Below are 22,492 nucleotides of genomic sequence, written 5' to 3'. Positions count from 1 at the left end.
TGTGGGTGACGTTTATTATAAGCATTGATTTTTTTCCACTTAAATTTGGTGATTTTTGTAGTCTGTGTGAAGGGAAGAACTTAACCTGTGTACCATGTGAGCCAGGGGACGACACCCTAATACCGACAACACCTGCTCCAGAGGAGGACATTGAACTACCACCCAGTGAATACTCATGTAGCAAGATGATGGACTTGGCCTTTCTAATGGATGGCTCTAACAAGCTGTCAGAGGAGGACTTTGAACAGCTGAAGACTTTCATAACTGGCATGATGAAGAAACTCCACATCTCCCAAAAGAAAATCCGAGTGTCAGTTCTAGTGTATAGGGCTGGCCCTACAATCTATCTTGGCCTTAAAGATATCAAAACAAAGTCCCAGATGAGAAAAATTGTCCAAAGCATAAAATACACAGGTGATGAAGTAGCGTCCGCTGCTGAAGGCCTTAAATACACTGTGTTTCACGTGTTTGGAAAAGCAGAAAGGACCAATGCTGCCAGAATTGTAGTGCTATTTATAGCAAGCAAATCTCCAGGAAAACTCCGCAGCCTCCTGACAGCTTTGAAGAATAAAAACATTGCAGTAATACCTGTGGGGATTGGACCGTATGTTAATGTGGAGCAAATCAGGTTCATTGAAAAACAGTCACCAGCTAATAGAGCCTTCCTACTGAACAACATGTTAGAGCTGATGGAAAATCAGGATCTCCTCATTGATCATCTATGTGATCTTGGACCTGAAGAAAGTTCTCTGTTACAAGCTACATCTCTTCCAACAATATCCAGTGTCCTAGCTCCCACGTGGGGACTCACAGCACCACCCCCCTTTTCAGAAAAGCCCACTCGCAAAAGGTTGGACATTGCTTTTATTGTGGAAGGATCTGACAATGTAGGGGAGGAAAATTTCAAGATTGTCAAAAAGTTCCTCGAGAGGGTGGTCACAAGAATGAATGTGGGACAGGAAGATATTCATGTTACAGTCATGCAGTATTCAGAGACTGTGACTCTGGAGTATTCCTTCAGGGAAATACAGTCAAAGGAAAGTATTATTGAGAAGGTGAGGAGCATACCCTATCAAGGAGGGAAGGCTACTAACACTGGGAATGCCCTCGATTATATTTCCAAACACACATTTACAGCAGTGAATGGGGGCAGGCAAGATGTTCCTCACTTGGTGTATATGGTGTCATCCAGTCCTTCCACTGATGTTATCACACGACCTCCCAGCAGCATAAATGTTATTCCCATAGGCATAACCCCCAATGCCAATATTCAAGAGCTCAGAAAGATCAGCCAGCCTAATAACCCAATTATCTTGCATAGTTATAGTACACTTATTGAAGAAGCACCTGAATTAGTGCTGCAGTCGTGCTGCTCTCGTAAACTTTGGACAGAAATTCCAGGTAAAGTTGGATGCATTTTCTGTGTAATTTGCTTTTTCCTCTGTCCTGTCTCCTCCGTTTCCCCCTCACATCACTGAAATTTGAAGGGTTCCCATATCTCATTTGGTGTTTTGTTGTCCAAATGCCAAGAAAAGAGCATTTATCTTCACTGGAGGCTGAGAATGCTGCCCCAGTTCAGCAGTACCAAGCACGGACCTGCAGCCAGCCTTCTGCAGGTTCAGCAGTCCTTGGCTCCATTGCTTAGTAAAGTACAGTAACTTTCAGATAGGTTGGAGGGTTACAGACAAAAAAAAGTTATTCTCATCTGCCTGCCTCAAGCAAGTGAAATTATACTTCCTTTTTCCTGAAGAAACTTCATTTTGTGTGTTTGTTGTGTTTTGTTTTGTTGCTTTTTTTAGTTTTTTCCCTGGTAGTGGTGGTGATGTGGTGTGTATTTTGTAGGTTGGGGTTTTTTTGTTTTGTTTTGTTTTTTGTTTTTTGTTGTATTGGTTTGGTTTGGTTTTGTTTGGGATTTTTTGTTTGCTGTTGGTTTTGTTTTAGTCTCCTGAGAGTAAAATAGCATTAGTAGAAAAGCAGGAATTGAAATACCCATGTATCCCACTGAATATAAATCTCAAGGTTTTCCCTAAAGAGGCATCACTTATGGCTTCAACTGATCATTATCCTGCTTTGCTTTCCCAAAATGCAGGTATCTCTGCCCTTTCTGCTCCTACCAGTAAATTAGCAGATGTTACTTCTGGTTATCATGCATAAATAACCTCCCCCCATCCTCCTTCCTTAGAGTTGTGCAACAAACCAATGGATGTCATGTTTCTTCTGGATGGAAGTTCCAATATTGGAGCATCAGAGTTTGAGGAAATGAAAAACTTTGTACGGGCTTTTATTGAAAGGGTTGAGATTGGTACGTATCTGTCTGTTAACTCAAACACATAAAGACATTTTGTATTCTTTTGCTTATACAGGACAAAACAGCTGCTCAGTAAAGGTTTTTTAATTTTTATTTTTAAATTACTTACTCCAATCCTTCAAAAAAATTTAAGTTTATACTGGGAAAATCAGTCTAGTAAAGCTCTTGGTTCAGATGCAGTTCAGTTTCCTCCCAAACCAAGCTGTTCTGGTTCAGGTGAATAAAGGTTTGACATCCAATTCAGCGAATTGTGTGACGAGGAATAACTTGGACAGCAGCTTTCGTGAGCGCTGCCCTTTATACTGTACTGGACATAAGAAGTATGTGTGCCAAACAGGCACGGAGGTGGTGGAAATTTAGCTGAACTGTTACTCTGTGACAGAAAAGCAGGAATACATTCTTGTTTTCAGTTCAGTTCTGGATCAGGTTCAACAAACTGGAAATTAATAGTTCGAATTCAGATCTGGTCCAAGTAAGAATAGATAATTCAGAGGGGTTTTGGTTCAGGTTTGGTCCAACTGCAAGGTTCTGGTCTTTGGAGCAGGCATTTCTGGTTCTGACCACCCCTTTTTGGCTAACCAAGGCTGCTGGAACTGACTTTTTACAGTTTATTTCCTGACCCGTGTTGAATGACAGACACTTTTTGGGAGTGCTAGACTCACTCTGCTTGCACAGTATGTGCTGGTAGGAGGTACACCTCCAGTTAGGTCACTCAGCAAAGATATCAGCGCAGCCACCCTGGCAGAATGCCATACTGTCCTGCACATACATGAAGGGACCCTGTGGCACATGTAGTAAGTTAGGACATCTCGTGCACTTGCACCAAGTCCATCTGCATGGCAGGGGCTGCACAGGATCCTGTGCTTTCCCAGTCGCATTTGTTTTAACAAACAAGGGTTTTTCTATGAGAGTTGTACTTCAATTCAGCTTTAAACCATTTCCATGGAGCAAGTGCTGTTGCTGCTAGTGTTTCCCACTGGCGTTGACCTTTTGTATTATACCTGTGCTTTCAAAAGAGTTGATTACCAGCACTTGTACTAAATAGAGAGCTCATAGAGGAAAAGTATAGCATTTCTGTATGTCTACAATAACTTAGATTTTTTAGAGATTATACATGGAAGACACTGTTTCTGAAAACTGTGTACATGCACGCTATAGAGAAGCAAGCCAAGTGAAATAAACACAGACAATAAATCAACAATTTCTTTTAGCCTAGCTGTTTTCCTTATCCTTGAAGCCTGTAACAGCAAATGTTACATCATTAACAGCAGGACAATAATAATGTAGCTATGAAATGGCTTCTCACTACAGCCTTGACTTTAAAATTTTAAAGACAACTGCAGAAAAATTGTAAAAGTATGGTGAGTACATGAAATCACAGTTATTATTAACTTCAATCTTAAATATTTTACAAAGCATTGATAAAGAATAATATGCTATATACAAAAGTATCTTCAGTATACAGTAGAAGTCCTTCTAAGACCATGAAGAGAGAGGTACAGCCGATGATTATAAACAATGTATTGCCCAGTTCAGTTCTGCAAGTCTGATATATATATTAACTGTCTGCATCAACCCTCTGTTAATAGTTTCTTTCATACTTATGTAATGTATAGGCAGAACTAGGATGTCTGAGAATAGCAGAACTTGGAATTTCTCTTCATTCACCATTGCAGGTCACATTCCCGGGGTGCACTATGTCCCATGCTGCAGCCTGATGCATGTCACTCAAGTGATGTATGGCAGAGGGAAATCTGCATGAAATGTAGTCATCTGAGGAGCTTGGCTTATGAGACAAATGGGGCACCAAACTACTGCTCTTGCAAGACAATATAGACGTTATAAAAAAAATGTTTAGAAAATTTTAAAGTGGAAAAGGAACAATATTTGGAGATCAATAAAGTGAGGTTTGCTAATCATGGTCAAATTGATCTGAGGTAAAAGACTGCATGCTGATTCTTGACAAAAAAGCAAACCGTTTCTAGCAGTTCTTGCATATTTTTTCACCTGGGAATAGTTCAGTTTTAATCATTTGATTGAAAATGCAGCTTTCACACTGATGGAAAATCACTGTCTAGTTGTGCTTAATGTAAAACACAACCATAATGTATCCTTTAGATTTATTTTAAGACATTTGTATGCATTGCTTAAAATGTTTATTTTCTGCTTTCTGCTTCAGGCAATACTTCAATTCATGTGTCAGTCCTCCAGTATGCCAGGGAAAATAATCTAGAAATTTCATGGAACATGCCTCAAGAGACCGAAAAGCTTGTAGAGATGGTGCACTCAATTCAACAAAGGGAGCAAGGTCCTACCAGACTAGGTGAGTGATTATGTGGATATTGATGTTTAAACAAGAGGAGGGGGAAAAAAAAAAAAGCAGAAATGCTAAATATAGCCTGGTCCCAGTTACCAATTTAAGCCAGTGCTGTTGTGGTAGTGTTCTGCAGCAGGACTCTCAGTCTTTTTAGTTTACTTATGTCTTTACTATACATACATTTTTTGGTAAAGGTTCAATGTTCTCTATTAAATTGTATTCATAGGTTAGTTGAATTAGGGTGTATCTTAAGGTGTTTTGGAAAGAAGAAGACTTTTTTTTTTTAACCTTGAAGTAATTCTCAGGATTTGCATTCATTATCTTTCTAGCAAGCAAAACATAACTAAGTATTAAAGACTTTGATCATCAACCTTTCAGCATAGATTAGTTGATTAGACGTTTAGCAGTAGAACTGCTTATGCTGACTTCAATAGCTGCCTTTGCCAGATGTTTGTTACTCTGTGCTGAGCCAGAGTAACTGATCTGCTTGAAAAATAACTTCACAAAACAGTAGTTATATTCTGGGTGTTTCAGTTCCCTCATTCAAGTTGCTGTGCTGATCCCACAAGGATTCGGATTGGCAGAAGGCTGGGGATGGTGCCAGGGAGCAAGGATGGCCTAAGGCAGCACCTTAGCTTAGCTAAAGGGTTACTTACGAAATATCTTCTGTTCCAGACGACCGCATCCTGAAAAACATGTCCACTTCATTTTCACGTGCTAAAATATAACACAGATTTCCCGCTGGGTCTGTGGAAATTCAGTACACACACATGTATCAGTTGTAGGGTTCAGCAAAAAATGATTCTCCTACAGCATATCTGATCTTTCACCAGATATCCTGAGAATTTTGTTCTTCTGGACTGGAACCACATTTGCTCTGGCAGCCGCCTAGCATTAGGGTCCTATAAGAGTTGAGGGAGTACACAGATTTTTGGGGTCTTTGGCCTACTTCAGACTGTAAAGAGTTATTGGTACAGAAAAGTGAGAAATAAAACCTGACTTCCATAGTTCGCAGGAGGATTAGCCATGATTGCTTTCTCAGCCTGGAGAAATAAAAATACCAGATGGCTGATGAGACTTCTATAGGCTCGTTGTGGGATAAATTGTTACGTACAAATAGATAAGTTTCATGAAGCCTTCCATGTAATGTGTATAGTAAGCCACACTGAACTACAGGATAAACAGAGAAAACACGGCCTTTGGGAAATGAAATGGGAGAGGCAGCCACATGACATACTCGTTAGTGATTTGTTTATGTCTCATTGGAAAATGCTCAGAGACCATGATGAGGGATGTGGTATAATGAACCAAAATGGAATAGAGTAGAAGTAGTTCCTCCCAAATGAAGTAATGAAAATAAGTCACTGTGGTCCTGTTCTGCACCTTGTAATGTGTGTGAATTGGGCTGACTATGTAGGGGAGTCAGCATCCATGGGAAACGCACGGTCATTCATGTCTTTCTGTCTGTGCTCGGGCCTCTGGAAATGCAGAGGCTGCTTAAAAAAAGTGTAGATGGATGAGTCTGGATGTTGCAGTTCCCTAGGTAGCTTTGGGAATCTTTTCTGTCATATGGAAGGCTTGATCAGGATTTGCCTATCAAAAATATCGTTACTATCAGGCCAGCACTGTTTCTTCTTATTTGTGCTGGCTTCCCTATGGTAAAAACACAATCCTGTGTAGTAATCCTTATTCAGTCTTAGCTGATCCAAATCATCCTGTTTCGGTCAAAAAGCTGTATGTGTAGAGAGCAACTGTGGGATCTGTTGCCATCAATGCAGAAGTCTTGCTGCAGAAAGCGTTTGCCTTTCTGTTTCATTTAACCATGAGGAAACTGCAGGGGAGAGATACATTTTATTGGTAAGGAATAGTGAAAAACTACAGAGTATTTGAGTGCATAGGCAGAAAAAAAAAAAGAAAAAAAAAAAAAGAGCAGCCTGTACCACAAAGCTTTCCCATGTTTCTTCAATAAGATAACATCAGGCAAATTTTGCCTTAAGTTACCTATTGAGAAGAAGCTCTGGGGAATATTCAGACATGATGAAATTGTGTACAACTTCACGTAAGAAATAACTGGGGGAAATAAAAAAGAAAACTAACTGCAAGCAAGAGCTGACTATATAAGCCTTCATTCAGCTAAAAGAGCAATCTATGCAAGAGAACTGAGCATCACATAAACATGCCTCTGTTCAGCATTCATGGGTATTTAGGAGAGTCATAGGGAGCACATTGAGCAATCCCTGCAGTAAATACTGCTTAACACTTTATAAAAACATGATTTTGCTTGCTTATACCTTTACTAAAAGTAGCTCATTTAGGCTGATGTTTTCCATGCCCACTGCCTGCGTCAGACTCAAAATTTGGAGGAAGTATGATTTATGTGCCTCAACTGTATTAAAAGTATTGTTAGGGAAAGAAATGTGTGTTCTTCTCCCCTCCCCTGCTCCCCCCCCACCCAAGAAAAAAAATCTGAAGTATTTTAACTGAAACTTTCTATAGATACTAAAATATTTGAATAGCAGCATTGAGCTTTGCCTGTCATGATTAAGAAAGTATAAACGTTTCCTTTCTAAACCCTCACTGCGGTATAGGAAGCAAAGGTCCACCGCAGAACTTTTCTTTATTCAGGTCTCTGCCCTGAGTGATGTGGTCTATGCAGAATTTTCAAAATCTTGCCCCTCATCACCCACACAAGACTGTGGTTTTGCCAGCAGCTGCCCTGATCCCACCTGCTGAAAAGCAGAGGTCTTCCTCACTTGCTCCCCCAGTACTGTTTCTGAATTGGTGGTGTGGTGTCAGCTCCTTTCTGAAGCCAGCTTTGGGTGCCTGTCTCTTCCCTGAACTCTTTTAATTCACAGTCCTGGCAGGTTTTTTTGTTTGCTTGCTTGTTCTTTTTAGTTCCTTTCTTAGAAGGTTTGTCCCTTGAATGTAATCCTGGTGGAACCCAGGATCATCAGAACCCCTTGGTGGTAAGAGAAACGCAGGATTTGTGACCTGCAGAGCCAGGAAAGCAGAGGAGAGGGTCTGGGGCCTCGTAGCCTGCTCCTTTCAGTGGTGGTGGGCTGTTGGACTGACAGAACCGTGCTGTTCATGAAGAGTTCAGCCATTCTGTTAATTGGCACATGTTAATGCCAGAATATCAATGTGCTAAGAATTGACCCTTTAAAGAAGCAATCTGTGGGATCAGTTTGCAATAGCTAATTTGTTTGAAAATTAAAATAATCTGCTATTTTCAGTTTAAAAAGGCCAATTCAGTATCAAGACCCTAAACTAACATACAAAGACCAGCTTCAGGGTTATTGTCATGGGGGGTTGTTTCTGATTAGACAAGTCCTTGGTTAAATAGATGCAATCTGGGCTATCTACAGTCCAGATAGCCTTGGCTTTTTCTGTACCTCTTCAAGTGTTGAGGAACCATTTCTTTTTCACTTCTTTCTCAGGCAGCTTTCAGTACTTGTGGGTGATTAAGACCTCTTGTAGTACTTTTTCTTATTTGGTTGAGATGTTGCAGAAGTGTTAGCAAAACCACTGAGGCCACTCAAGGCGCTGATTCAAAAGTTCCCGGCAGGAACCTCCATCTACTGGAATCCCCTGTCTGTCACAACTGTATAGACCCTCACGGGGGCTTTATGTTTTATTCCTCATTTCAGACAAAATTAAAGAAAATAACTGCAAAAGTTGCTTTTAGGAAGTTTCTGCTTTCCCCGAGGCAACCACCAAACCATTAAATGTCTGTGCATTGCTTTATTTTCCTCCAGATTGGCTTATTCTGGGATGAATCTTGTTTTTTATTTCTTGGATGCTTTTCAAATGTGTCTAGGGCACCTTGTGCTCTTTCAGTTCATTCTGTGACGTTCATAATTGCTCCCAATCTAATATCTGTGATTCAGATTAGCATGCCTTTCTACACACTTTTCCTCCTTTATCCAAATCATTAATGAAATTATTCAATAAGGCAGAATCTAGTGTAATTCCCTGTAGGCTCTCAGTAAACACCTCCGACCCTACTCAACAGATTGTCTTTTGTCCTTAAAGCTTGTTTATGTCAATTTAATCAGCTTTCAGTCTTTTCAGGAACCTCTGCACGAACCATTCTGAATTATTACTTCAGAATATGACTCTGGCTTGAATATGCATCAGACAATTAAAAAAAATAATATTCAACTAATTAGACCTCATTAAGTAGTCTTCTTCAAGGCAACCAGAAGAAAGTTCTTATGAAGCCTATTCTGACTGTCAAAAGTTCATCATCAAATATCCATAGTCTTAGCTGAGAGGAGAAGACTGCATTGATGCCATCCCTTCTCCATTTCCCCCCTGTCTTTGTAGGGTATCTTCTATTTTGTTCTAATGGTTATTCCAAACATGATTTTTTCTTTATACTCTGTGGTGTAGTTAGGAGTGTATCAGCACTGAAGGATGGGGAGAAAGTGCTGTGCTGTGGTGGCAACCTTTGGAATGACTGACCCACCCATTCTAAAGTAGCCCATATAGATCAATTTTTTTTGTTCTTTTTTCTTTTTATTTATTTGTATTTTTCGCCTGGACATGCCCAGTAACTAACAATCATGCTCTACTGACTGAGCTGAAAGGCTGCTGGGGGCTCAGTGTTCTGTCAAGGTTGGCCTTTTTGTTTGGTTGGACGGATAAATATTTAGATGTTCAAATTTGGGAAGGTAATGTGTTTGCATGTGTGAAATTAACTGTGGCCATTATGTGTCAGGACCAGCATAAGTGTAACTTGTTAGAAGGCACTAGGAGAAGAAGGGGCAGGAGGTCAGGGACAGACACATGTTCCCCGTCACATCCACTGCCTTTTGGATCAGATTTTTTGTACTGTGTGTCCTGCTGCTCTCAGCTCTGTTGTTCTCCTGTATGCAATGAAGGCTCTTGGCTTTGAGACTTCCATCTTGGTTTCTTATGCGTTGTATATCTGATACTTAAAATACATGTGAGTATACAAATTATTCTGCTTCCGAAGCCCATTGTTGCCTTTTTTTTTTCTTTGTTTGTTTTTTTCTTGATAGCACATTGTATATGTGAGAAACAGAAACTGTAACAATAACACGAGACTAACATAATTTACTCTTATGTTCCGTATGTGGGAACATATTGACTGCTAGTCTGGGCGTAGGGTCATTTGCACACACAGAGAAAATCCTTAAAAATGTATAACTTACAGTCCATAGCAAACCTCCCATTCACTTCACTGGGGCTTATATGATACCCCTTATCAATGCTAGCAAATGATATTTTGGGCATTGTCAGATTTTCTTTAAAGACATAAAAAATGTTTTGTTGTTCTATGGAGCAGGATTTAGGGTATTTTCTATTAGTGTTTTGACTTTCCCTAGGGTCCATCACTGAAATAAATAGCTGATGGTTGTTCTCGTTCAGCTAAACAGATTTAAGAGCCAGCTACTGCAGAAGAGCTTGGTCCCAGCCACCTGACACCTCAGTGCTGCACACTTGCACTGCCTTCCTTCTGTGGGATGTGCACTGGGCCTTCAGCGAGCTGAAGGAAGGGCCAAAATGACTGAAACCAACGCACTTTTTTAGAAGGGTTGTGTTTCAGTCGTGGTGAGTTGCCCGAGGCAGCTGGCTGCCTGACCAGGTGGGCAGCAGTGCTGACTGTGGGGGACTGGGAGGGCATGCCCAGCTGGTGCACCTGGAGGAGTGGACCCTTCCTTCTGCCAGCAGCTTGCTACGGCTCTAATGCAGCCCGAGATGCATTTGCAATGTGTGTGAATATGTCAGAGCAAGCTGGAGCAGAGCCAGCAGCAGCAGCGGCCCAGATGTCAGCTGCTGAAGAGGTGTACAAGACACAAGGTGGTCTCATAAACGCTGAAGCCTGTGTAGCTTGGACCTAGTCATTTTAAAGTTAGTTTAATTATGTCCAAGATGCTGTGCATGCTCTTTCCAGTCTTAATATAGCTTTGTGCTTGGTTATATTCATTTCATTGCAAACATTTTAAAATTTCCTTTATTGGTATGAAAATGGCAGATTGCTGTTATGTTGCAATCTAGTAGTAAGATGTTCAAGTTGGTTGGTTTATTACCCATCTTTTTTATTATGGCCTCTGAGGAGTTTGGTATTTCCCTCCCTGGTGAGATGTAGAGACAAACAGCTGAGAATTAACAGCTTCCAGCTTGGGATGGTGGCTTTCTGAATCCCTCTAGCAGGGCAAAAGTGTTCATTTGATCATGTCTTCAGACACCTGGCTCTTTTCTCTAGAGCTGGCTTCAAAATAAAGGGAGAAATCCGGAGTTTTTAGTAGACTAAAACAAACTTTCCATGCTTCAATTGAGTAATTGTTTTTTTTGGGACTTTGAAACAGTCCCTGGTTCTGTTACAATTGATTTCTTTATTAGAAATGATAAAAATAATGGATTTTCCAGTTTACAGATATGTATGGAAGTTTCTGAAAATTTTTAGAATCAATGGGAGGAAGAAAAATGCATCTGGAGCAGCTGGTGACCAGGCAAACCACACAAAAGTCAGTGTCATTAAAAGAAAGACCAACACTCCAAAGACAGACAACATTCCAAATATTTTTCACAAATGAATGAAAAATTATCTTACTGTGCAAAAGTTTAACCTAAAACATTTGAAAGTTAAAACTTGAAATACTTTTCTAGTAATTATTTATAGAACAAAAGGGAAACGGTCAATTTGCTGGCACAGTGACCATCCTGAAAAAATCTTAAGAATTGGAATATAGTCATCTTAATTTTCTGTATTTTGTTTTATCCCTTAGTTAGTTATAGTTAACATGCCATTCTGCATCTAACATCTACCTCTACAGACATATGGAGGTAGATGCTGACATCTATATAGAGTAACTGCTGGACAACAAAACCATTTGTAGCAATGATTGTGAGACAGCTGTATAGGAGTTAATACCTGGGGTTAGTTAATTTTTCTGGTCAGGAATAGTAGCTTGGGAAATGGAATTGCCATCAACCAACTAATAATGATGTTTTAAAATGTGTTTTGTTGCAAGTAGAAAAACATCCAAAATTTTGAGGATTTCACTGAACAGAAACTCTGAAGTGTTTCATTTCATATGTAAAATATAATTCAGAATTATAGCAAGCATGAAAACCAGATTGTATCTATAAAATTAATCTACACAGTTGGAAGAGCTAAACAGAAGATAATCATTGCATAGCAAGAAACAGCAAAGAAACATCCCATTTTGTTCTTAAGTACTGTTGAAAGCTTTCTGTTGATTTTTCTCTTTTTTTTTTTTTTTTCCCCCCTTCTAATCGTAATCGGCGTTTCCAAAAAGTATATTGATTTAAACAAACATACATCTTTATATTTGCAAATTAGTGCTTGGGGAAAATGGCCCTCTCTAGACAGAGATTTCCAGTGGAGGTAATGGCGCATGATAGGTAGAAATTTATAGGAGGAGAAACTGATCTGGATCCTATTCCTGCAGTAGATCCGACAGAGCCTGGCAGCAGTTCCTGGTGGGTCCCAGCTCTCTTCTTTAGTTGTGGGCATCTGTGTAGAGAGATGACACATGGAGATGAGGCTACGGCTCTGGGGAGGAAATAGTGACAATGGGCCAACGGGAAGAAGAGGTGGCTGGTTAAGGTGGGAAGGGGATATGTGGCTGTCAATCAGGGACTGTAATGTAAGGTGCATGAGACAGCAGGAAAGGATGGGGAAAGCAACAGTATTTGGGAAGGGAATGTCACCTCTAAACTAGTCCTGTGCCAAAGGAAAACTCTGGGCTTTTTCCAGATACTTGTTCTAGGCTAGATTCTTCCGAGGGGTAAATTCTTCCTGCAACCCTGATTAAAGCCTTGTAGAATATCCAGTTGCTGTTGCCACTTTATGAACAGTCGGTGTACTGGGTGACCTTTCTAGAGGCTGGCTGTGCTTGCAGCAGCTTGGGAAAAGGGTCTTTGCTTCTACCAGTGAAAAAGGGTGGGTGACATGATGAGCGAAGTCATGAAGTGCAAAGTGTTCAGGTGTGCTAAGGTATTCTGGGGTGTGCTGGTGAATTATCTGTGATCTGACTTCCAGTGTTTTACAAATGTGTGAATCATTTAAAATTTTTCAGTGAATTCCACTGGCAAACATATCTCTGCTCCACGGCTATTGCAGATTACTCAGAGAAACTAGTCTTTCAAGTATTTATTATTTGCCCTGATTGTCACATCAGTCGCCATGGTATCATTTCTACTTCCTAACCTGATAACTTCCAAGCCCAAATGAGCTTTTAAGAAAGCTGCATACCGTGATTCCCAGTATAAATATTTGTGCAAATACATATCTAAATCCAAGCACTAGCGAAGTGCTCTCTTGCTGAGGTCATGCTTTTGAACAAAAATTTGCCTGAGTGTTCACAGATGTTAAATGCAAGAGCAACAGCTACCCATTTAAGCCAGTTTGTGATTTGGTAGCTAAGGCAGAATTTCTTCATGTGTCGTGTGGGATTTGATGGGGTTTGGTTTGTTGTTTCATTTTTTTGTTTGGTTTGGTTTTTAATATGGGTTGCCCAGTTATTCTGGGTTACTCTGCACCTAGATTTCAGTGAAGTTGCTGGTAGTAGGGAGGCAAGATACGCATTTCACACCTGTAGAAAAAGTTGACCAAATTAGGGAAGGACTAAATTTTGTCTGGAAGCTGAGCAACTTGCGTGTACAGGGCGGGATTCTGTGGGGTTGTAGATCAGATAGCCACTGGATGTCACTGTTGTTCTGCAATTGGGGAAATAAGTACCTATTCTACAATATCTTCTTTCCTTTTGTGTGAGGCAATGGTAATGTTTCCAGAAAAGGTAACTACTAAAGTGAGGAGCATAAGTTTATCCTTGTGGTTAAGGAAAGACAGTAAAATTCCCATTACTTCAGAGACTGGGGAGCTAAGGATGGTCCTGCTCGGTGGGATGTATTAATGGTACTGGTAGGTTCTTAATAGCTGAGATCTTGCATGTAGCAGCATGAAAGGCAACATTAAAAGTCCTTTAAGAATAAGTATTTTCCAGTACTGTATAACCTACTAATACAAAGTAAGATTTAGTTTTATAGCCTCCTATGAGTTGTCTATCATATCTCTCATTTATCTCTTAATTCCTTCTTAGGAAAGGCCATTGATTTTGTAGTTCAGAATGCAATGTCGGAATCACATGGAGGGAGACCCAGCGCATCAAAGGTCGCAGTAGTCATTGTGTCGGGGAGATCAGAAGACACTGTGGAACCTGCTGCACTTTCTGCAAGAATGAACAGTAAATCACATTTTACTGTCACTATTTTAAAGCAGAGTCTAGTGCACTAGAACAAAGGGTGGAAAATTAAGGCACTGGTAAGCCATACAGGACTTACTGTGTGTAATGGTCTGGTAAGAAAAAGGCCTGAACAAAAGGTACTTGATGAGGATGGCTTTGAATTACTGGTAAATTCAGGCCCAGTCTGTAATTTAAACCAAACAGCTTCCATAGGCTTCACAAATTAGTGGCATTTAATTTTCTGAGGTCCTGTGGATAGACAGGGATGACAGAAATGTGATTTATTTTATAAACTCAATACTTTTCTAGTATGGTGACTCTTGAATGGGTCACTGTAATAATAATAAATAGAGAGAGGGTTTGATCAGATTCTGACTGACCTACACAGGAATACGCTTTTGCTATCAATGTATGCTGCATTGCGTTTTTTCAAGTTTTCTGGCTACAGTCTCTGTACCTCAGCTTCTCAGGTGTTCAGCTGAGGAACATTGACTTCCTTTGCAGGTTGCTTTAGGAGTTATTGAATAAGTCATGGACTAAATAACAACTACCAAGTATTATTTTTTAATCAAATGGTTTGCAAATAACGCAATTGCCATGTAACCGAAGAAAGAAAACAACATAATGATTTTTTTTTTACATTTGGAAAAAAAAGCGAAGATGATGTCATTAAGTCTGCAGCTGCATTTTGTTGACTATACATGATCATATTATGCTTGGGACTAATAGAGAGCTCACCTTAGCTAACACTGTGATTAAAGCATCACAGTTTGTGCCATTAACTGCCTTTAGCTGATGTGGAAGGAGTCATGCAAGTAATACATGAAAATTAACTGTTGAGAAAAACCTGTTTTTTTAAGAAACAAATGAAAAAAGTACACCAGCAAAGACTTCCTTCTGCTGTGTGTTGCTCATTTAAAACCTTTTATTCTCTTTTCCTAGGAGTATCCTTGTTTCCAGTTGGAGTTGGGAACAGCTATGATGAAGAGCAACTAAGGACCCTGGCTGGGCCATCAGCTACTAACAGAATTATGAAGCTTCAGAATTTTGAAGACTTATCCACTATGATCACACTGAATAGTGAATTTATCAAGAAAGTGTGCATGGGTAAGTCCAATATAGTTGTAGCTTCATAGCTGGGGCAAAACCCCAAAACTGAAATGCCAAAACCAGAATGATTTTTCTTGATTTGAGGTCAGTCCAATGCTCCTTTGTTAGTGCTTAACTGACAATCACCACAAATGCTAACCTAGACCACCACCATCACTTAGGTGTAGAACAAAATCAGCTCTTTCAGTGTGTAGCCAACTGCTACATTAGAAAATCAACCCACTTTCAGCAAGATTTTAAAAGCTGTTTAGGCCTGAACTTTCCAGCTATCATCATCTTAATAATCATGGCTGGTCATTAACTGAAGGACAACAGGAAAGCTGAAGCTGTCATGAATAAATGGGGGCATGTCGTGAGTAAAGATTTCAAATTACATGTTTTTCTGCACAGACCTAAGCATTGTTATGTGTGTGTCTGCAAATAATTCAGTCAAATTGTAAAAATAATAATAATAGAAAAATTTTAAAACAGTAACTATTCCAGGAAAACAAATACTGGAAAAAAAGTGTAAAACATTTTAAAGAAACATTCATTATTTGTAGATAGCAATGCCCCCCCATCTCAGAAAACTTGCTTCGGTTCTGGCCAGTTTTTTACTTCTTTTGCCTCCTTGGTCTGTGTGTATATAGATGTTTGTTACTCATATTGTTGTTGTCATTTCTATTGTAATATCATCTACATGTCCTCTCTGCAAACCGGTGTCTCATTGTGTTAGTCATTGCACAGGTTTTTACCAGCATTAATAGGACTTAGTTATGTCTCCATTAAAGTAAGTGGACTTTTTTTGTGGAGCCAAGTACCACTAAGAATGAGGAAGTTGCAGAGTGTGCACAGTCCAGCTTAGAGATATCCGATCAGTCTCCACTGGGATCACTTCTGGCATTTTAAAGTCTCTCCAGAGCATCAAACAGCTGCCATTTTCTAGATTTAAACAGCTGCCATTTTCTTTCTTTTCTTTTAAAATAAGCTTTTAAAGATGCATTTCCTCTCCTTACATTGTAAAATATGTAATTTTCTTGCCGTAAATTACATTGATCCAAAATATAGAATGGGGAGCAAGAATTTGAAACCACCAACTATTTTCTTATTGCAGTCTGTGCTATAACTTATTGGCACTAGAAGTGAAAGCTCTGTATTTTTATGAACGCTTTTCCAACAGCACAAGGCATATACTTAAAAACTTGAATGATAGATATCTTATATTAGACACCTAAATCCAAAAAATCTAGCTCTCCCTTTTGCTGATGGTAAAGCCTTTGCTATGGGGTGGGAAATGATCTTTTGTTTTCTTTTGTTTTGTTTTATTTAAGTTTCTTACAATCTGTAAAGTATTATTTTCCCCTCCAGACTCATACAGTTGGATTTCTTGTACGGAGGGAGTCTTACTTTATGTATGGAAGTGTACCAAAAATAATACTATTAAAAAGGTTTAAAAGATTTCCTAAATGCTTTCAAAATACATTACTTGTCATGGAAAAGACAGAGCATATAGCATATATATGCTAGCATAATATATTATTATACAAAGAGTTTGCTAGTCAGTATTTTAATTTGCTAGACACGTGCTTATCACATTGTCATGCCATAGTACTTACATGAAATTACTTTCCATATATCTGTAGGTGTGTTATGAGAGCACATAAACAGAAACTGCAATTCAGCGGGTGCCTTGTGACCATCTAACTGCATAAAAGAATTACCCATCACAGTAATACCTGAATGTATGGAAGCTGAATTTGAGTATTCTTACTGCAGCTATTTGCATACTTACGCTAGTTGCTGACAAATCTTGTTTTGGGGTTACTCGCTGTATTTATCTTTCTGCATTTAAGAAATGTGTGTGCATAGGTGTGTAAGTTCTCGTTACCTGCTAGTTATAAGAAATACTCTCAGTTCATCACAAGGTTCAGAAGTAAGGCTGGACCCCACCTCAGAGCTAAAGCCATGGTTTTGAAGCACCATCTGGGCAGAGCTGTATGTCAAACATGCAAGGAGTGCTGTAGAATTGCAGCTTACCTCTTGCTTACAGGGTATTTTGGGACCAATGTCATTGCCGAGGTCAGGTAATCCTAGTAGCAGCAAAGTTTATGCAGTCTTTGACTTTTGTACATGTTGGACAAATGCCTGTAGTCTTCAGGTAGGAATTCTCACATTCTAACACCCCCCACCCCCCACCCCCCACCCCTTCTTACAGCCTATGTCATGTTAAGTAAGCAATCTGTGTTTTGGTGACCACCACTTAGAAGGCTGGTTAAGGGAGTGAAATGGCTTAAAGATGTCTGTTTCTCTTTCAGAATCTGTCAGAGAATGTATAGATGAGGATGGAAACAAAAAGAAAGTAAGTATATTGCGTGGGTCATCCATTTGGCTTTCATGTTACAAAGTTCCTGCAGGACCGTGAATAGCTTCATAGATATTCTGAAATAAAAATGTTGGACAATATTAAGTGTCAAGAATTATCTTGGAGGAGGAAAACATTGGCTTTTGAACTGATGGGATAACTTTGGACACAAAGGAGACTTTCTCTAACAACACCTGCTCTTGTAGTGTGTTGAATACTATTGAAAGCAGTGCACAGCTAAAACTTGTGACGGTGTGTGTCTTCCCTGACAAAATGTACTTCCGTCTCCTGTTGAAAGAAGTTCTGGGAAAGCTAAACATGGCCAAAATAAAGACACATGTATAGGGCGAGGCAATGTCGTTGTCCAGACCCTCTCCTGCTAAAAATACAAGTACCTTGTCCCTATGAAAATTTTCTAGGAAGACAATTATTGTGTGGTAGTTATCTCTCTAGAGAAAATCATCTCTTAAGTAATGAAATCAAAGTTCTTGGTGTTCATTTGCAGAAAAGTTTTTATAATCCTAAGAAAATGCTCAGATATGTTAGTAAACCTGTCTGATCTCTCGAAAGTGACCTGCCCTAAGAAAGGAATGATGCAGAAGTTATAAATGGTTCAGTTCCTTCGTCTCAGGTGAAATGTCAAGATTTTTGAGGGTATATGATACTTCATGCATTTAAAAATATTAGAATAAGCTTGTTACATGTTTTCTAGTAGGGGTCAGTTATGAGTTCTGCCCTAGGATTTATCTTGAATTTCCAGTACATTAAAAATACTTCGATTTTTCCCTTGTGAAGACATGACTGTAAGGAAGGATGTGGCTAATAAGGAAATGCTTATGAATTGTCTAAACACAGGAAACATACTATCGAAGTTGCTTTACACAGTTGGCCTCGGTCAGCTGGTCAGAACACAGAAAGGCTTTAGTTAGATCAGACACCAAGTTTAACCTGGTGGCTTTGAGGTTGGCAACCTAATTAAGAAAAAACAATAAACAAAACCTAAACTTGAAAAACTTTCATAATTAAAAACAACAAAAAAATCAGATTCTTGTGGTTTAGTCATTTGAATTGCATGTGTCCAGATGTCTGGGCTCCTAGGAGCAGACACAGGTACATGTAGATAAGTGCTGGGAAGGCTCAACTTGAATTTCAGCCATGTCAGGTTTCATTTTTTTGGTGATAAACCTAAAACACAATTTCCGTTCTGGCTAAAATGCTTTTGGAAGAAAACAGGCCAGGCTCCAGTCCATGTAAAAATGAACCACACTTTCAAATGGTAGCCTTCAGGGGGATTTTGTGTTACCTCTTCAGTCAGTCAGAAAAAAATGGGTTTTAGAAGACACTGCCACCATGGTAGTAGCCCTTGCCTTTTGGAGGAGGCTGTCGAGCATCCCGCGGTGAGGACAGTGGGAGCGTTCTGCCTCTGGTGTTCAGCACCCACACTGTGAACTCCTCTGCTGCCTCACTGGGAACAGTGTGCCACCATTGCCCTCTTACCCTCTTCCAGTGTAGTCCACAAATCCACAGGGATGAAGAATCAAGGCTCTTTCCTAATAGAGAAAACACAGGCTCTTACATTGAATCCATAATTTTTCAGGAGTTACTCAGAGAGTTACTGCAGGAGGCTCAGTTCCCCAAGCGGGATGTCTGTCATGCACCTGGAAATTGTGGGAACTGACTGATCCCTTGTAGTTTGCAAGGAAATCAGAGTTCTGAGGATCAAAAATCTCAGCCTAAATCCTATCAGTATTGTGAGTGATACCATTTGTTACGGATTTTTTTTTTTTTTTTTTGTGATTACCTCTACCCTGGAAATGTCTGTTGAAGGAAGATTCATGGCTAAGGCCACTGTTAGCAGCAGAAGGATGGAAGATCAAATGTGCTAGATCAGGCTAAAAATCTATCCAACCCCCTGTATTATGTGGCCAAAAATAGAAGTAGGGGAAGAATGTAGGTAAGTGTATATAAAAATTCCCTGAAGTGTCCTAGCCTTGAACAATCTGTGACTCAGGGACACCCTGAGCTGCAAGTGGCACCTTTTCGTGTTTGACAGTGCTCAATAATTTTCACGTCCATTAATTTCTTCAGTCATTCTTTGAAGCCATCCGTGTAAGTTTGTAGAACTCAACATATCCAGTGGCAAGGAGTCCCAATAGTGCTAAATACAGGCTGTGTAAAGAACTACTGTTTTAATATTGATCTTGCCAGCAGAATATGTGAATCATTATGATAGATTGTTGGTTTTTTTTTTTATTGTAGTTATTTTTCATCAGTAATTTTGTTTTGATGCTTTTATGCAGGCATAAGGGTGATAATAGAAGTATAGGTACTTACAATGTTAGTACTTCATCATGAAGTGATCTGCGTGGTGATCTTCAACATTTCTAATCTACGTATGGCAGTAAGAACCACATCCCCAAACAAGCAGTTTCCGTAACATGACTTTCCTAGTATCGTTCAGCACTTGGTTTAGAGAAGCACAAACAAACAAAACCCTGACCAAATTAAAAGGTGTCATCTGATGAAGCTGGTCAAGGTACATGGCACGCTCTCCTGCAGATGCACAGTAAGAGGAGGAGTGTGCGAGCCCAGGTCTGCAGGTTCAGAGCTCCCTCAGAGAGGAAGTCTGAGGCTTCCTCCAGTGTGCTGGCAGGTTTCAGCAGACTTATCCTTCACTATTTAGAAACCTCTGCTTTTGCTTTCCTTACTGTCCTATCTTTACTCGTATGATTTCATACCAATTGAGATTTAGGCTTTCTTTGTCTTCAGAGTCCCTGCGTTTTCCTCTGCACCAGGATTCTTGGCTTTTTTGGATCCTTCAACTGATATTTTTATTTTAATGGGCTTTATTATAAAAAATATTTATTTTATTTAATGGGCTTTTCTTCTCCAGCTTAGATGTTTTCCAATAGATGTCCTGTTAAGGAGTGAAATAAAAATAATTAAACATGTATGGATGCCAGAGAGTCCTTTGCCAGGCTTGCACAGCTGTATATTGTACCCTTCCAGGTGCTCCACTTTCAGTGAGTTTTAGGCGAGACAACTGTAATTAAAAAACATTCCATTTCTTCATATCTAAGTACTTTTTCCTATTTTTTCCATGCTTAAAGACCTTCACGTTACTTTTTAACAGCTTCCTCTGGGCTCAGAAGCCTGAAAAGTATTAAGCCACTTTCAGGACAAGTTGCTTTCTCAAAGTTCTGAAACATACAAAGAAGGTCCAGTAAATTAACTCATATTTAATATGTAATTTTTTATGGCTGCAAATCTGGCAGGGCTCTTTTAGACTTGATGGTATCATATAGCTCAGAGATATAAAGCAATACTTTCATATCACTGTTCTTGGTTTGCACATTAGTGGCAAGAGCAGTCTGTGAATTACATTGTGGTTACCTAGGTATTTCATCACTTTGGTCTTCTCTTTCATGGGAATGATGAAAAGCTGAAAAGGAGAGGATGGGAGATGACCTTGCCCAGTAGCAACCGTCTTTTCTTCCCCACATGTTTCTGCCTGTGAATATCAAGAAATGTTATCCAGTTCACAGAACCACTGTCTCACTTGTTACTAGTGCTTCTGGACTCACCTCTGTAGGGACAGGTCTGGAACAGGCTGTTTCCTACATTTGGGGATATTCTTGGGAATGCAGACCTCAGGGATGAACACTGTTTTGAAATTCTTTGACCCTATTTATGGACTTTAGAGCTCTGTGGGACGGGGGCCAGAGAGCTCAGCTTTTTGCAGATATGAATCTTGAGATATTCCAGATTGTAAGCACATCTATTTCTCTGTCATTTATTAGTATGTAATCTTGGTGCCTTAAAATTTAGACTGCCTTAAAAATTACTGTCCTTTAGAAGATGAGAACATATTTTGTATTTTATTTTTAATTTTACAAAACCACTATGTATATCTAATAACATTAATCTGGTAAAGGAACAATTTCCCTTTGGGAAGGGAGGAACCGTTTTAAAGTTTTGGAGTTGTGGATAAAATAACTAGAGTATTACACACCTTTCTAGCTTGGAACAAATATTGTTAATTCCTGCTGTGCCATAACCATCTGTGCTCAGAGCTCTTTCTAAAATAATTTTATGGCTTATGAAAACTAAAGGCTTTGACATTTAAAGAAAAGCTAAGGGGAATTCTTTGTTGACTATGCTATTCATGCATGCTGTAGGATGGCTAAACTAACAATAGATGGAGTACCAGATACTTCATTCTGCTGTAAAAAAAAACATCTCCTGTTCTAGATTATTATCTTTTGCTTGGAATTTCAGAGTCTATTTCCTACAGCGTTGATAATTTAAACTTTCTCATCCTCTTGAAGTCCTTAATACACTGCCTTCTATTATTTAATTGTCCAAGGCTAATTTGAGTAGCACTGCTGCCAGTGTCACTTTACTTGCTAGCTGTAGGATAGTGGCAGCAGCCAAATGTTGTATTTTTCTCCCCTCTGCCCATGTTCTTTTCAATTGTTGTCTCCCTATCTAGCCTGGTGATAAATGGACATTAGCAGACCAGTGCCACACTGTGACATGCTTTCCAGGAGATTACACAGTTCTGGAGAGTCACCAAATTAACTGTGAGAGGATGCCAAAGCCAGTATGTCACAGCAATCTTCCTGCAGTTAAGATTGAAGAAACTTGTGGTTGCCGATGGATGTGTCCATGTGAGTATCTATCTTTGCATGCGTGCCTCTCCCTCCCCACCACTTGAAATGTGTAACAGAGAAGTATTGCTGAATGGAGCTGCTCAGCTGTACACATCAGAGATGACTGGGGTGGGAGGACTTGATGCTGTACACTGGTTAAACATCTAGGAGCGTGAGAGTCTCACTGGTGCCTGGAATGTGGAACGCTATTTGCAAGTTCAGGGCCACCAATCCCTTTAGATATCCAAAATTTTAACACCTCAAGTTTTAGCATTTCCTAAAAGCCCATTTGATTATCCAAACCCTTTAAAGCTAACATTTCTGTTTTGATGTAAGTATTTCAAAAAAGTAGAAAGGTTTTAGTGGAGTAATAACAAATATTTTAAAGTGTTTAAAAGATAGTTTTGGTGATATCTACCCATAGAAAATGCATCTGTAATGATTTTCTGGATCCTAAATGCATTGACAGCCACATGAAGGCATTACTTTGGGCATTCAAAACGTGTCTTCATAAAGAATTTCTGA

At 39.5% G+C, this 22,492-nt stretch overlaps 1 protein-coding gene across 1 annotated transcript in view; it reads left to right on the top strand.

Annotated features, from left to right (window-relative positions):
* Positions 1-22,492, top strand: part of VWF (von Willebrand factor) — a 144,038-nt gene that overhangs the window by 74,306 nt on the left and 47,240 nt on the right. The window contains exons 29-35 of the mRNA XM_027815018.2: positions 62-1,401; positions 2,183-2,302; positions 4,488-4,631; positions 13,721-13,864; positions 14,807-14,971; positions 17,269-17,312; positions 21,808-21,985. Coding sequence (XP_027670819.1) covers positions 62-1,401; positions 2,183-2,302; positions 4,488-4,631; positions 13,721-13,864; positions 14,807-14,971; positions 17,269-17,312; positions 21,808-21,985 — 2,135 coding nt within the window. The remainder of the gene's footprint in view (positions 1-61; positions 1,402-2,182; positions 2,303-4,487; positions 4,632-13,720; positions 13,865-14,806; positions 14,972-17,268; positions 17,313-21,807; positions 21,986-22,492) is intronic.

This window comes from Falco cherrug, chromosome 5 (assembly GCF_023634085.1).
Source record: "Falco cherrug isolate bFalChe1 chromosome 5, bFalChe1.pri, whole genome shotgun sequence".
NCBI lineage: Eukaryota > Metazoa > Chordata > Aves > Falconiformes > Falconidae > Falco > Falco cherrug.
The sequence above is the reverse complement of the archived record's forward strand: the minus strand, read 5'-3'. Positions and strand labels throughout refer to the sequence as shown.